This window comes from Schistocerca americana, chromosome 7 (assembly GCF_021461395.2).
Source record: "Schistocerca americana isolate TAMUIC-IGC-003095 chromosome 7, iqSchAmer2.1, whole genome shotgun sequence".
Lineage (NCBI taxonomy): Eukaryota > Metazoa > Arthropoda > Insecta > Orthoptera > Acrididae > Schistocerca > Schistocerca americana.
Window position 1 is genome coordinate 361,246,569 of NC_060125.1, and position 15,528 is coordinate 361,262,096.

At 39.6% G+C, this 15,528-nt stretch overlaps 1 protein-coding gene across 3 annotated transcripts in view; it reads left to right on the forward strand.

Moving 5' to 3' along the window:
• Positions 1-15,528, forward strand: part of LOC124621883 (importin-11) — a 174,016-nt gene that overhangs the window by 92,351 nt on the left and 66,137 nt on the right. For all 3 annotated transcript variants that reach the window (XM_047147352.1, XM_047147351.1, XM_047147353.1), the window contains exons 11-12: positions 343-675; positions 3,620-3,784. In XM_047147352.1, the coding sequence (XP_047003308.1) occupies positions 343-675; positions 3,620-3,784 (498 nt within the window). The remainder of the gene's footprint in view (positions 1-342; positions 676-3,619; positions 3,785-15,528) is intronic.

The window sequence follows — 15,528 nt, forward strand, 5'->3', positions numbered from 1 at the left end:
CTCCCCCCCCCCTCCACTCTCCCTCCCTCCCTCCCCCGCTCTAGGTTACAAAATGTAATTGCTGAAATATTTTTTTTGGTGATGATCTCTGTGTACCCACCTCAGTATCATTGTTTTGCCACACACTACATCCAGCTGCACAAGTTATCAACAAATGGGCACAAGAATGTTGTACCTTGAAATCACAACACTTGAATCTAGTTGTCTGTGTACTCGTACATACACATAGAAATAAAATGTTGTAGAGTGACATTAATATGCAAATAATTCATCAGATTTACATTCTTTGCCTCTAATACTTAATAAACTAAGCCATGTGCTAATAAATGACCTTATTTTCAGGTTAACTTTGACCAATGGTTTTCAACAACACTTACGCAGGAGCTTGGAGTACGTGATGGAAACTACCGTATCATTAGGCGTCGAGTGGTATGGTTGATTGGTCAGTGGTTGAGTGTGAAACTATCACCAGAACTGCGGCCTGCTTTGTATGCTAACACATTACCACTATTACAAGCTGGGGAGGACATAGCTGTCAGGCTAGCTGCTTCCAACACTTTGAAGCTTGCCATAGATGACTTTGAATTCATTTCTGAACAGTTCCTGCCTTTCCTTGAACCAGCCTTTTCACTACTTTTTGCATTGCTTAAAGAAGTCCATGAGTGTGATACAAAGGTTAGCAAACATGTTTTGTTGATTGATTGTAATTAATTGTGATACTTTAGAATGGCAACATATTTGTATATGAAGTAGCATATGTATTTGGTAAGTGTGTGTGTGTGTGTGTGTGTGTGTGTGTGTGTGTGTGTGTGTGTGAGTGTGTGAGAGAGAGAGAGAGAGGGAGAGAAAATGATATAATAATAATCAGAGTAATATAAATACTCTTTCACCAATTAAAAATTAATACACCTGTAGTTTTCATAATTGCATAAGCAGATACAAATTATTAAGACCAGCACGTTTACTGCCATATGGTGACCATTGGCCTCAGCATGTGGCTCTGCTGCACTAGCGGTGATCTCATAGCAGTCAGTGTGTGAAATTTACACTTAATTTTAACAACTTCCCATCAAACTAGAAACTTGCTTTATTTCCACTCAGACAATATAAATTGTTAACATTAAATTGTACAGGCCTTACCCTGTGCCATTGTTGCGAAGAGAGAGAATTACCGCATCCACAAAAAGGCAGAGAAGATGGTTAGATCAGGGCAAGAGAATAGAGAAGTCTGCTGAAAATCATTCAACATGTGAAAACAAATTGTTTTCTTCTTTTGAAGATAAAAAGGTCAAAAAGGGAAAGATTTAACCATCTCTCTCTCTCTCTCTCTCTCTCTCTCTCTCTCTCTCTCTCACACACACACACACACACACACACACACACACACACACACGCACACACACCGCTGTAGAAGTTCCAGAGTGGGTGCCGGGAGCACCACATGTTGTTGTTCTTTTGTCAACACTCTGGGAAGGGATATGTGATGAAAGTGTGCAATCTTTAGTTGCAGATAAAACACTATTAGTGAATATCTTTCCAAACAAAAATTGGACAATACAAAATTGGACAATGGGCTGAGTATGTGATAGTGCATAGTTAGTACTGTCATGGATTCAAGGAATAAAAATTATACCATTATGACTCAGTTGTAACCACACTCAAAAAGTATCACATTTCTTTTGAAGAGTTTTCAATAAGTGCTGTAACTGAAACACTATAGCTCATCACCCTTCAATTGAATTGCAGAAATTTGCAAAATATTAGTAGTTATTCATCTGTATTGTTTATTATTATTTAATGAAAGCAATCTAGTAGTTTTTTAAGTAGAATATGTTACATGTAGAGAAGAATAAATATTTATTATTATTGACAAATAACAGGGTTGCCACAAGTTCTGGAAATCAGGGAATATTAGGGAATTTCAAATGCCAGGGAAATATCAGGGTAATTGGAAAAAAAACGCTGGAAAACTCTAGCTTGCTTTCCCCCCCCCCCCCCCCCCCCCCCCCCTCCCCACCCACAGTAGATGAAATGGTTTGTTTACTGAGATTTTATGCATTGTCACTGGCTGGGCACAGCTGAGTATATGCACCGCTTCCTACTCACTCATTCTTACTGCTTCTGCCCTTCCTACCACCCCCGTCAGCTTGCAGTCAGTGCTGCCACCACTTCTTCGATGAGATGCAGGGTGGCATTAGGAATGATTTGTTTTTGATGCTGCGCTGCAGGCAGAGGTCATTTGTGCACAAGTTGGGGGGGGGGGGGGGGGGGGGGGGGGGGGGGTTGCGCGTGCGTGTATGGGTGGGTGTGCGCACGCGCTCTTGCTTTCTGGCAGAAGCTATAGCTGAAAATTTAGTAGTGAGGGGTGTGGTGGTGGTGGCGTCCCTTCCCCCCCCCCCCCCCTCTCGCCCCCACACACCCCTGTCTGTGGCTCAGTGGTAATCGTACGGTGAGTTTCTACCTGTCCCATTATTATTGATTTCCAGATTTTTTGCACAAGTTATTTGTTGCATAGATTGTTCACTGCAGTGTCATTTCATCAATATGCTGTCTGCGATATGTAAATAGCTGGCCACTTGAGTGGACTTCCACAAATGGCCAAAACCATAGGTCATTTCTGCGGGTGTCTCTAATGGATTGGGCCTGCCAATCTGAAGCCTGTCATTTCCCACTTACGTGCAGGCCCTGCTCATCAGATCTAGTCTCTCTGATCTGGCCACAAACGAGGTCTGTTTATGTGTGGCATATTTTCAGGGTTTATCCAAGAACCCAAGACTGCGGTGCTCCTCGGCAGGCCAGAGGCCAAGGGTGATCAATTTAAGGAATTGCAACTGTCTCACCACAAGTACATTATACAGTGCAGTGTTTTATAGACATTTTATTTATTCTAGTGCATTTTGGCACCTCGAAAATAATTTATATGTTAGAAAGTATGGTCAGCAGGAAGAAGAAAATTGTGGCAGTCATGGGCAGTTCGTAAGTAATGTACTCGCATATTTCTCACATAATACCTGTAAAATAATAGACATAACACAGTGGGTAATAACTGACAATAACGAACATAGTAAAACTAACATTTTATTGGTGGTCACCTATAGTGTCGGTTTACACAACTTTTCCCTGCCTTAGACACTTCTCTCAAGAAGCCTACTTTTTTCTGAGGTTATATCTTAAATCAGTGAAGGTATTTTAAATCTGTCTTGCAACTCCAAGGAAATGGATTCTTTTGTCAATAAATGAGTTTCATTTTATTGAAATAAAACAACAACAGTGATCTTCATTAAACACACATACCATTTGGCTTGCTTTCTCCATATAAAACGGTTAATTACAAAAGATGTTGATGTTAGTAGTTAAGATTTGTGCTCACACAGGGGAGAAATACAGAAGTCCTTACTTCTTTTTTTGTCAACTTATGTCTGTGCTTACCCTTGATGTCTCAAAATTTGTCAAGGAAAAATACTAAAACTTCTCTGGAACTCAGGGAATTTCACTTGGGGAACTTGTGGCAACGCCAAATAACTATCGACCTAAAACTGAGGAAGAATGGGTGCAAATATCAAAAATATAGGATGTTAACTGTAATGTGATACTAGAAACTAATGTGTGAATGTTGCAGATGCACGTTCTGTATGTCCTGTCATTTATGGTGGAGCGTGTTGGTCTCTCCATCCGGCCTCACGCTGGTGCTTTAGTGCAGTATTTGCCGCTGTTGTGGGAAGAATCCGCTGATCATAACATGCTGCGCTGTGCCATTGTGTCTACACTTGTGCAGCTAGTGAAGGTAAGAGTTGTAACTAAAACAAATTTTTGACAGTATTGAAATACTATGTCCATACAGTAACAAATTTTATAGTTCTGTAGGCACACAGAAATACCCTGTATGGTTATAACAATACTTGATGCTCCCAAAATGTATAACAAAACTGCTAGGAGGAAGTAATTTGAAAGAGAGGAGTGCAGAGCAATACAGATTGATAATATAGTCTTAGAAAAATGCTCAATAATATTGTGTGGTGGGTATGAATTAAGGCCCACACAATTTTTCATCATAATTGACCATCTGCCAAAAAATTAATAAACCTTAAGGTTTTCACCAAGAATAACTTTGATCTTAAATAAACAGCTTTACATTCTCAAGGTCTAAATTTTTGGAAAGAACACTTCTACTTTGAAAAAAGGATGCTGCCGCCACAGTTTCAATGTATAGCTGTTGTTTGTCTATTATTAGTAGCTAAATATTTGCTGGATTACAGTGGTACCAGGTACTTTCAAAGAAAATATATTCTTACACCTGTAAATACTGACAAGGAGAGGTCTCCAGTGGTTGGAAGCTTTTTTGAAACAATGTATACAGTGATGTAGGTTAAGGTCCAATGAATCACATCCTGCAGCCATTCACCCTGGTGGGCCCTTGTTTGCAAGTAATCAATGAAAAAAAATTCGGAATTTTGCATGCTGCTCTGTAACTTTAAAACTAGTAACAATATACTGACAAGTTGCACAGTGTTAAGATACTGCACATCCGCATGCAAAAGGTTGTTGGTTTGAACCTTGTTACATGCTTTGAAATTTTTTTGTCTTAAGTCTTTATCCAAATTACTTTGATTATTATTTTTGTTCAATTATTTGGCTTAAATATAATTTTTTTCTCTTCTTTGATACCCCATATTAGTTGTAATATGTAATACCTAGTTTGCTCTTTTTTTTTCCACTTGGAATCCTTGTTCCTGTGATTTCGATGATTGTCATATATTAACTTCCGTTTAATTTTTTTCATTTTATCATCTCATATTTTCATCCAAGTTTTTGCATTCTTTATTTCTATTTCTCATTTTGCTTGAATTTTGTTTTACTTACTATCCCTGCTTTCGTTTAAATCATCATCCACATTATTTTGTCCATAGAGCAATAAAATTTGTGTTTTAAATGTTTGCCTGACAATTACTATCCAAAAATATGTACATTTTGTAACAAGAAATGCATTCTTGACACTACTACACAGTCAATATAAATAGATTATTTAGTCTTTTGTTTTTTAACCAACTGATTAGCATTTTCAAGTGTTCAACCTTTATAACACATAAGCAAAAATAATTAACTTCACATGCGCAAAGATTCCAAGTGGAAAAAGAATGATAGGAAGAAAAAAAAAATGAGCTATTGAGAAGTTAATACGTTGATTGAAATGGCATGACAGAGGGAAACAAACAAAAAATTGTATGTAAACCAGTTAATTGAATAAAATACTGATCCAAGTCATTTTGATTAAGATTTAAACATAAAAAATTTCAATGTACCTGTTAAGATTTGAACCTATAACCTTTTGCATGTCAGGCCAGTACCATTCCTTACATACTTACTAATTTTGAAGTTATACAGTATCATGCAAATTCCAATTTTTTTTCCATCAATTACTCGCAAGTGAGGGCCTGCCAGGGTGAATGGCTGCAGAGTTGATTACTTAGCCCTTAACTTGCGTCACCATGTAGATTGTTCCAAAAAGTTGATCCCACTGCTGCAGACCTCTCCTTGTTAGTCCTGCTTACAGTACATTACTACTTGTCATGTAGTTTTATTATAAACGCTACTCCTTGCAATGTCCCATGACTAAAAACTGTTAAACAAACTGTGCCTACTGTATTCTGCGGAACAAATGGCTTGAATGAATAATGCAGGGTTTTTCATGTTTCTCATACATTAGCGTAATGGAAGGATCAAACAAAATTAGTTATGTACTTCATCTACATACATCATGGAACAAATTCTCAAATTCTTTGACAATGCGAAGTTGATCATTTTTAATAGATTTTAGTTTGTGGTGGAATGCTTGCTATGTTTTTCTGTTGTAGGGGTGAACAAATCATCTTTACCTATCTACTAGGATAAGTCTCTTATTTCTTGTTGGAACACTTTCGACTACCCGATCTAATTCTTCACAGTACTCATCTTTTTAATACTCAGTTGTATCTTCAGTCTGTGCTTGAACATCGATGAATGTTATATTGTACCATTGGTGTTTGATTGTGGTGTAAGACATTCTTTTGTTAATGATTCTTTAACCATATTAACAATCTCGTTCATGACAGCAAAGCCGATACCAGATTCATGCTGTTTTTCACCTCCCCATAAAAAATGACACAATCATTCTCCGTGTTTATCCCTTCTCCAAGCCGCCTAGTTTCTTGTAGAGCTACGATGTCTGTGTTGTATATTTTTAATTCAGATATCAAAGTTGCTGCCACAGCTGGTTTGTTAAGACTATGTACGTTCCATGTCTCGAATGTGAAATCCCGTTTGTTGTGTCCATCTTGTGAATTCTTGCACCGTACCCTAGTTCTGTTTCCTTTAAATCCAGTATCTGAGGCGTATCATTAATGTGAGCCAGCATGTATAAAATACCCAAGCCACTTTGAGTGCTGCGCAGGTTAAGCCTGGTGATGGGGCTATCATCACAGCTTCTAAGCATGCTGAGTAATATTTTGGATTACCATTTCCTAGAGAGACTGCCTCCCAGGCTTTGAGCTCTGCCTGCCCTGTAGGCAGTGACTGAAATTAATAACCGGTTTACAGCATTGCAAGAAGTTGTGGAGGAAAATAGTGTAGGGAAGGCTTGGGAAAGAACAAATTGGGCAAGAAAAAGAAACTGAAGAAATGGAAATGGTTCAGTGAAAAGTACGAGAGAACAGCGAGAAAGAGGAAACCAGAATGCTGTGGCTGCAAAATGTGGAGAGTGAGGACAGGAGAGAGACCTTCAACACATTGAAAAGAGAGACAGCAAGAGTTCTACAAGCAGAGAAGAGGAAATACCTAACTGGATTCTTGGAATCTATAGAAGTGGAAAGCAGGAATAGAAACTCAACAAAGCTGTTTCAGGTACAAAGAACAATAAGAGAGGTTATCAAAGGGAAAACTTGTTCATAAAAGATAAAAATCGAAACATGCTAACACAGTTGGAAGATATTCTAGCAAGATGGAAAGAGTATTTCTCAGAAATGCTAAATTGCACTGATCCTCACATAACCTTCAACTACGCAATGACCGAGAGTAACAGCAACAATACTGATGAATACAGCATCACAGAATAGGAAGTGGTTCACACCAATTCAAAAGTTGAAAAACAATAAACTGCAGGCGAGGACCAGATGTTAAGAGGATGGAAACAGACTACACAAAGAAATTTATAACTGTTTCACAATAATCTAGAAAACAGTACCTGAAGACTGGAAAACTGCAATAATTCGCACCATGCACAAGAAAGGAAACAAACTGGATTGTGGATATCACAGGGGAATCAGTTTGCTGAGCATAACATACAAAGTTCTGTCAATGATCAGTCTCGACAAAATTAAGCCTTACACAGAAAACATTTTTCAAGAGTACCAGGCTGTATTTCAAGCAGACCGTTCCACAAATGATAATCTATTTACTCTGTGGCAGATCTTTGAGAAATACTGGGACTTAAACAAAAACTTCCACAGGCTGTTCATTGTTTTCCAGCGAGCCTATGACAGCATCCACAGAAGTAGCCTCTACAACACTGTAAGAGAATTTAGATACCCAGTAAAACTGTGCATGGGTGGCTCAGAGGGAGGAGTGAAGTTCAGAGGATTCATATCCTGCAACTGCCCAATCAAAACAGCCCTACGACAGGGAGATGCTCTTTCATGTGTTTTCTTCAACCTTACATTAGAGAAAGTGGCTCAAGGAAGTGATTTACAGCTGTACGATGGACTCCAATTCGAACTCGTGAAGTAAAACTCCTGGCATATGCAGTTAATATCGTTTTACTCAGTGGAACAGAAGAGGAGCTGAAGGACATATACAGATTTTTCAGGCACAGTGCCAGCAAAATAGGACTTTTGACAAACCAAGAAAAAACAGAATATATGGGAATAGGTAGTCATAAACCCAAATTTACACTATGAAATTGACCACCATTCTAGATTCAGAAAAGTTCATCAGTTTAAATACTTTGGATTCCGCTTCAGCAGTAAAAATATCATAATGCTTGGACATAAACAAGAGAATAAACTCAAGGTCAAGATGTCTGTATGCCTTATGCAGCCCACTCACAAAGTAGAGCTTTGTCAGTCACCACTGAGATGAACATATATACAACAGTATCATCTGCCCAGTAGTACTACATAGTTTGAAAAGCTGGACGCTTACCTAGAAAGAAAGAGCAAAACAATGTTTTTGAAAGAAAAGTGACGAGAAAAATCTGAGGACCTGTGTTGGAGAATGGCATGTGGAGAGTGTGAATCTGTCATCCAGAAATTAAAAAGTAGCAGACTGCAATGGGCTTGGCATGTGGCTAGAATGGAAAACAACAGAATTCCTAAGAAGGCATTCGAGGGCTCTCTCCAAGCAACAAGATCATTGAGCCAACCTCGCACGTGGTGGAAAGATAACTAGAGTAGGACATTGCAGCATTAGGAATCCTCACAGGGTGGAGAGAGACAGCAAGAGAGAGAAGAAGACGGAAGCAGAAGTTTGATGCAGCACGTGTTCTACAGGGCCCATGAGTGCTGAAAAGAAGAAGAGGGAGAGGGGGAGGGAGAAGAATAAGAATCTACATACGTGCTCTTCAGGCCACCATATGGTGCATTATGGAGGGTGCCTTTTACCCTTACTAATCACTTCCTTTCTTGTTCTACTCGCAAGTAATGAGGGAAAATTGACTATTTATATGCATCCATACGAGCCCTAATTTCTCTTACCTTATATTACCTTCGTAGTCCTTACACAAAGTGAATGCGGGCAGCAGCTGGATCGTTCTGCAGTCGGCTTCAAATGCACTTTCTCTAAATTTTCACAATATTGTTTCATGAAAAGAATGTTGTCTTCTTTCTCGGAATTCTCGTTTGATTTCACACATCATCTCTGTAATACTTGCGTTTTAATCTAAACTACCAGTAACAAATCTAGCTGCTAGCGTTGAAATGATTCAATGTCTTCCTTTAATTGGACTTGGTGGGCGAACCCAAACACTTGAGCAGTACTGAATGAATGAATGGGTTGCGCTAATGTTGTATATGCAGTCTCCTTTATAGACGAGCTGCACTTTTCTGAAATTCTCACAATAGACAGAAATCGACACTTCGTTTTCACTACTAATGCCCTTTCGAGGTTGTTCCATTTCATATTGGTTTACAACATTATGCCTAGCCATTTAATCAATGTAATGTGATTTTTGAGAAACAGTGTTGTCACAATATCCCATTCTAATTAAATGTCAAACTGATCTTCAGTAACTCAGCAGGTGCGGTTGGGTGTAGTTTTGGCAGTTGATGTACTGATGATTGGTGATAAATTCAACAAGTATTTCTCATTGTATTTCAAGCAGTAACTCCTCATTAGCCAAGAGGGGAGACTATCATTTTAATAGGAGAGTGGCAGAATTTAATTCTAGGAGCTTATAAGAATGCTTGATATGTGCAATTAGTGCCACCAGCAGGAAAATATGAGTAAGTGTTGTTACTCTACAGTCCAATTTCAGTCATGAAAAACTATCACTTTAAACCTCCAGCCAGTCCATAATCTGCACACATTAGCATAAATAAATTATTAATATCCATAAAAGATGTCTGTCTGTTTTCTACCTATTTAGGAGAACATTATTCTGTGCCACACAAGCCGGATGCGACTCTTGTTACTCAAAATCACTACCAAGAGAAACTTCACATATTGGAAGTTTTTCTCCCCACCCCCCCACCCCCACCCCACCCTTTACCTGCTCCTCCCCCCACCTCCACCCCAATCCCCCACAGGTGCACGCCCCCCCCCCCCCCCCCACACACACACACACACACACTCAATGCTGCAAATACCTTCTAGGGGTGGGATCAATGAGGGAGGGTACTTTTACTAAGTGGTTTTTGATTCTCAATGCAAAAATGTTGTCTTCCCTGTTAAATTGTTTTATTATCAACCAGTGTCAGATGCTTAAAAAAATATTTTGTAACACTTGTGAGTGAAACTATTCACTATAGCAAGTGACACAATCTTATTGATCATGAACATTAATTACAATGTAGCTCTGTGGGAGTCAGCCATGAAATACTGAAATATAATGTCATAAGAAGTGACCAGTTTCCTACTTTTAATAAGATGACAGTTCGATATGATAATATGGGTTGTTTACATACATGAAGTTTATCTTGTCATATATATATCTTTCTTCTGTTCCTGGTATACAATAAAAAAGGCTTGTCTGTAGTTACAATAGCAGTGCCATAATCTCTGTTTGAAACAACACCAATTGAAAATGTTTTATAACAGATAATATCTCTGTCATAGTAAGCTTCCAATCCTTGTAAAGGCTTTTCACTTCCTCTCACCAAAGCAACTGTCATCCACGAATTACCTGGAACAACTTCATTTGTGGTACAAGAAAACGTAATTTTACATCCAACAAATGTTATTGGACCAGAAAGTATCTCCTGTTGGGAGACAGGGCTTGGTGTCTCATCAAAACTGAAAACAGTTTTATAAACTGGCATTCTGCTCCTCCTAGCGTATCTCCTACGACGGTACGGCATGGCTGTGTGCTGCGTGCTGCTGCCTGCAGTCGACTGACGCAGAAACAGGAAGCGCGCCGAGCGCTCGATTCAGCGCTGCCTTATCGCTACGTCACTTCAGGTGATAAACTTGATTTTAGCCCGCCGCGAGCTAAGTAATACTAGAGCTCGCGGCTACCTACTGCCTCGCCCAGCGGCTAAGTCCCGCTCAAGGCCACCCGCCTATAAGGCGGCGCACACAGCCTTCATCAGGGATGAAGGAACAAAGTTCCGAAAGCTAGGAATGTAAATTTTCAGTTCTGTTTTATGTGTATCTATCGGCTGTACTGAGCTGAGGTAAGTACTGGCCAGCCCCTCTATCTCTTTGTTAGTATTTGTTTCACATCTTATATGAGATTTTCCATTAATCATTTATATATATAAACTTCTTGTCATGCTATCATGTCCAGACGTCATCTTATGAAAGGCATTAAATTGGTCCTTCTGATGATACTGCAGTACAATATTTTATGACTAATTTCCACAGACATGTGTTGTAATTAATATCCCTGATTAATATGGTTGTGTCAGATGTAATATTTGTCTTGCAGTAGTGAAACTTTTTACTGAAGCATGTTTCTATAATGTTATCATTTTAACATTTGAAATTATTTTTTAACCACTTGATACAGCTGAGTGATAAAATAGTTTAGCAGGAAGGTACCATTTCCACATTCAGAATCAAAAATCTACTTACAAAATATATCCTCGTTGCCTCCGTCCCCAAAGGGTATTGGGTTGACTTAATTTTGTGCATGTGTGTGTAGGGGGGTCTTCTACCAGAACACTCAAGAGACAAGTTAACTTCTGAAAGTTTACCTATAGTTTGGGGACAACCAGTTTAATGAGCCCCATAACCAGACAATAAGCAGAGGCTAAAAAGCCACTATTATCCGTTCTAGAAAAAACCTCATGATGGCAAGTTGCAAGTGAGGCTGTTGTCAGCAACAATCACTGCTGCTGCTCCTACTGTCTTTAAACTGTTAGTACTGCAGTTCCCCATGAACAACAGAACCAACTGAGATTTGAACAAGAAACATCTTAGGACTTAAGTGTGTTAACCAAGGGACACATGTTCACACAGGTTTGGAGAAGGGATCCCTTACAGTTAGTTGAAGCTTGGTTTAGTTCTAGACTTAATGGAAAATAGTGTGTGAAATAAATAGATGAAATCAGTGAAAATGCAACAACATGAAATGTATTTGTACAAATCATTCAAATACGCTGAACTTGCAGTGGAACAGTTAAAAATTTGTACGAGACTGGGACTCGAACCTCGATTTCACACCCATTGCATGCAGTCACCTTAACCATTAGGCTCCCTGAGTATACCTCTGGGCCTGACTCAAATGTTTATCATCAGTTATGTTTCCACTAAAGATTTCCAAACCCTAGTACCAGATACTTCTATGGGGTATGTTACAAAAATAGTACAATGAGAGTACAGTCAGTGGAGGATTGTGGCTTACCCTGCCACAAGGGATATATTTTAATTAATTAAATGCACTGAAATAAAATGTGTGGATTAATGGGGATACAATCAATGAAGATGTAATGATGTTAAATATTAACAGTGCAAGCCAATCAGATATGCAGGAAATCAGACTGTATTTTTACGCTTAGTTTTTATAATACCCATGACCACAGATGTATTACATGATATGTCCTGGTCGATTTAGACTGCTTGGTTTTCCTGAGTGCTATGCAAATCATCCAATACTTGCAAACAGAGAGATTTTCTATAACAGTCTGCTGATATTCATTTACAGTTCTCTCATGTTTCATACAGTTGTTATGTATCGGGAAAAATTTAAGTATGATGGGAACGTGAATTCAATAGTAGGGGATGAAGGAAAAATTGTAGGAATACAGGGGGGTGAGGAATGAAAAGGAAAGCTAACTTACAGAGTTTTCCACAGAGCATCATTTAATCATTGCCAAGACTTGGTTTAAGGATCATGAAAGAAGGTTGTGTATTTGAAAGAGACCAGGAGAACTGGAAGGTTTCAGGTATTTTATATATTGACAACACAGTTTTAGAAACCAGGGTTTACCTACAAAACATTTCAGGAGCAAATGTCAACTCTAGCCATAATTTGTTTGTTATGGAGTACAAATTAAAATTGAGTAAATTGCAGAATGGTTGGAAAATAAGGAAGACTTGAATAAGTTTAAAGAACCAAAGGCTCGGAACTTTTAAAGAGAACATTAGAGAATGATAATCTGACAAAAGTGAAAGAAACACAATAGAAGATCAATTGGTAGCTTTGTTTGTGTACATGTGAAGGCAGTAGAGTAATCATCATCATCATCATCATTTAAGACTGATTATGAGTTTCAGCATTCAGTCTGGAGCATAGCCCCCCTTATAAAATTCCTCCATGATCCCCTATTCAGTGCTAACATTGGTGCCTCTTCTGATGTTAAACCTATTACTTCAAAATCAGTCTCAACCGAATCCAGGTACCTTCTCCTTGGTCTGCCCCGACTCCTCCTACCCTCTACTGCTGAACCCATGAGTCTCTTGGGTAACCTTGCTTCTCCCATGCGTGTAACATGACCCCACCATCTAAGCCTGTTCGCCCTGACTGCTACATCTATAGAGTTCATTCCTAGTTTTTCTTTGATTTCCTCATTGTGGACACCCTCGTGCCATTGTTCCCATCTACTAGTACCTGCAATCATCCTAGCTACTTTCATATCCGTAACCTCAACCTTGTTGATAAGGTAACCTGAATCCACCCAGCTTTTGCTCCCATACAACAAAGTTGGTCGAAAGATTGAACGGTGCACAGATAACTTAGACTTGGTACTGACTTCCTTCTTGCAGAAGAGAGTAGATCATAGCTGAGTGCTCACTGCATTAGCTTTGCTACACCTCGCTTCCAGTTCTTTCACTATGTTGCCATCCTGTGAGAATATGCATCCTAAGTACTTGAAACCGTCCACCTGTTATAACTTTCTTCCTTCTATTTGGCACTCAATCCGTTTATATTTCTTTCCCACTGACATTACTTTCGTTTTGGAGATGCTAATCTTCATACCATAGTCCTTACATTTCTGATCTAGCTCTGAAATATTACTTTGCAAACTTTCAATCAAATCTGCCATCACAACTAAGTCATCCGCATATGCAAGACTGCTTATTTTGTGTTCACATATCTTAATCTCACCCAGTCAGTCTATTGTTTTCAACATATGATCCATAAATAATATGAACAACAGTGGAGACAGGTTGCAGCCTTGTCTTCCCTGTGAAACTACTCTGAACCATGAACTCAGTTTACCGTCAATTCTAACTGCTGCCTGACTATCCATGTTGTTGTTGTTGTGGTCTTCAGTCCTAAGACTGGTTTGATGCAGCTCTCCATGCTACTCTATCCTGTGCAAGCTTCTTCATCTCCCAGTACCTACTGCAACCTACATCCTTCTGAATCTGCTTAGTGTATTCATCTCTTGGTCTCCCCCTATGATTTTTACCCTCCACGCTGCCCTCAAATACTAAATTGGTGATCCCTTGATGCCTCAGAACATGTCCTACCAACCGATCCCTTCTTCTGGTCAAGTTGTGCCACAAACTTCTCTTCTCCCCAATCCTATTCAGTACTTCCTCATTAGTTATGTGATCTACCCATATAATCTTCAGCATTCTTCTGTAGCACCACATTTCAAAAGCTTCTATTCTCTTCTTGTCCAAACTATTTACCGTCCATGTTTCACTTCCATACATGGCTACACTCCATACAAATACGAGGGCGGTTCAGAAAGTAACCTCCGATTAGTCACAGTGCGGGTTGTGGGGGGAGTAGCGACGCCATCTGTACGTTCACGCACTCAACAGGTCAGTCGGCATCAAGCCGTGGTCGAGTGAACGTCGTATCTGCGCTAGTTTAGTTTTTGTGGCAGTTTGAAATGTGTGCTGCAATAGAAAACCCCGCCAAATGTGAAGTGCGTGCTGTCATAAGGTTTTTTACAGCCAAAGGATATTCTGCAGCAGCTATTCATCGTGAGCTTTGTGCCGTGTACAGACCAAGAGCTATGAGTGAAGGAGTTGTCCGTGAATGGGTACGTTTATTTAAAAGTGGACGAGAAAACGTTCATGATGAAGAGAGGAGTGGTAGACCATCATTGGTGACTGACGAAATCGTTCAGACAGTTGATGCAAAAGTTCGTGAAAATCGACGTTTCTCAATGTCGGAGTTGTCTACTGGTTTTCCACAGATTTCTAAGACTCTCTTGCACGAGATAGTGACAGCAAGATTGGGTTACCTTAAGTTCTGTGCACGATGGGTGCCCAAAATTCTTACCGACCACCACAAAACTCAAAGAATGGCCTCTGCATTAGACTTTGTGTCACGTTATGAGGACGAAGGAGAACCATTGTTAAACAGAATCGTGACCGGTGACGAAATCTGGATTAAGTACGTGAACCCTGAGACAAAAGAACAATCAAAGATGTGGGCACATTCATATTCGCCTACCAAACCAAGAAAAGCCTCGCAAGATTTTTCTGCCAGAAAACTGATGGCAACGGTGTTTTGGGATGCCAAAGGGGTGTTGTTGGTTGAATTCACGGAACGTGGTACGACCATTATCAAGACGTGTACTGTGAAACAATAAAAAAGTTACGACGGGCTATTCAGAACAAACGCCGTGGTATGCTGACTTCCGGTATCGTTTTTTTGCACGATAACGCCCGTCCTCACTCTGCTCGCAGAACAACGGCCCTTCTTGAGTCCTTCAAGTGGGACGTTATCAACCATCCACCTTACAGCCCAGACCTGGCGCCAAGTGATTATCACCTCTTCATGCATTTGAAGAAGTGGCTCGGGTCACAGCGGTTTGATGACGACGAAGAGCTCAAAGATGCGGTCACAGGCTGGCTCCAGGCACAAGCGGGTGATATTTATGCAGAAGGAATTTCAAAGCTTGTGAAGAGATACGATAAGTGCCTCAATCGCTATGG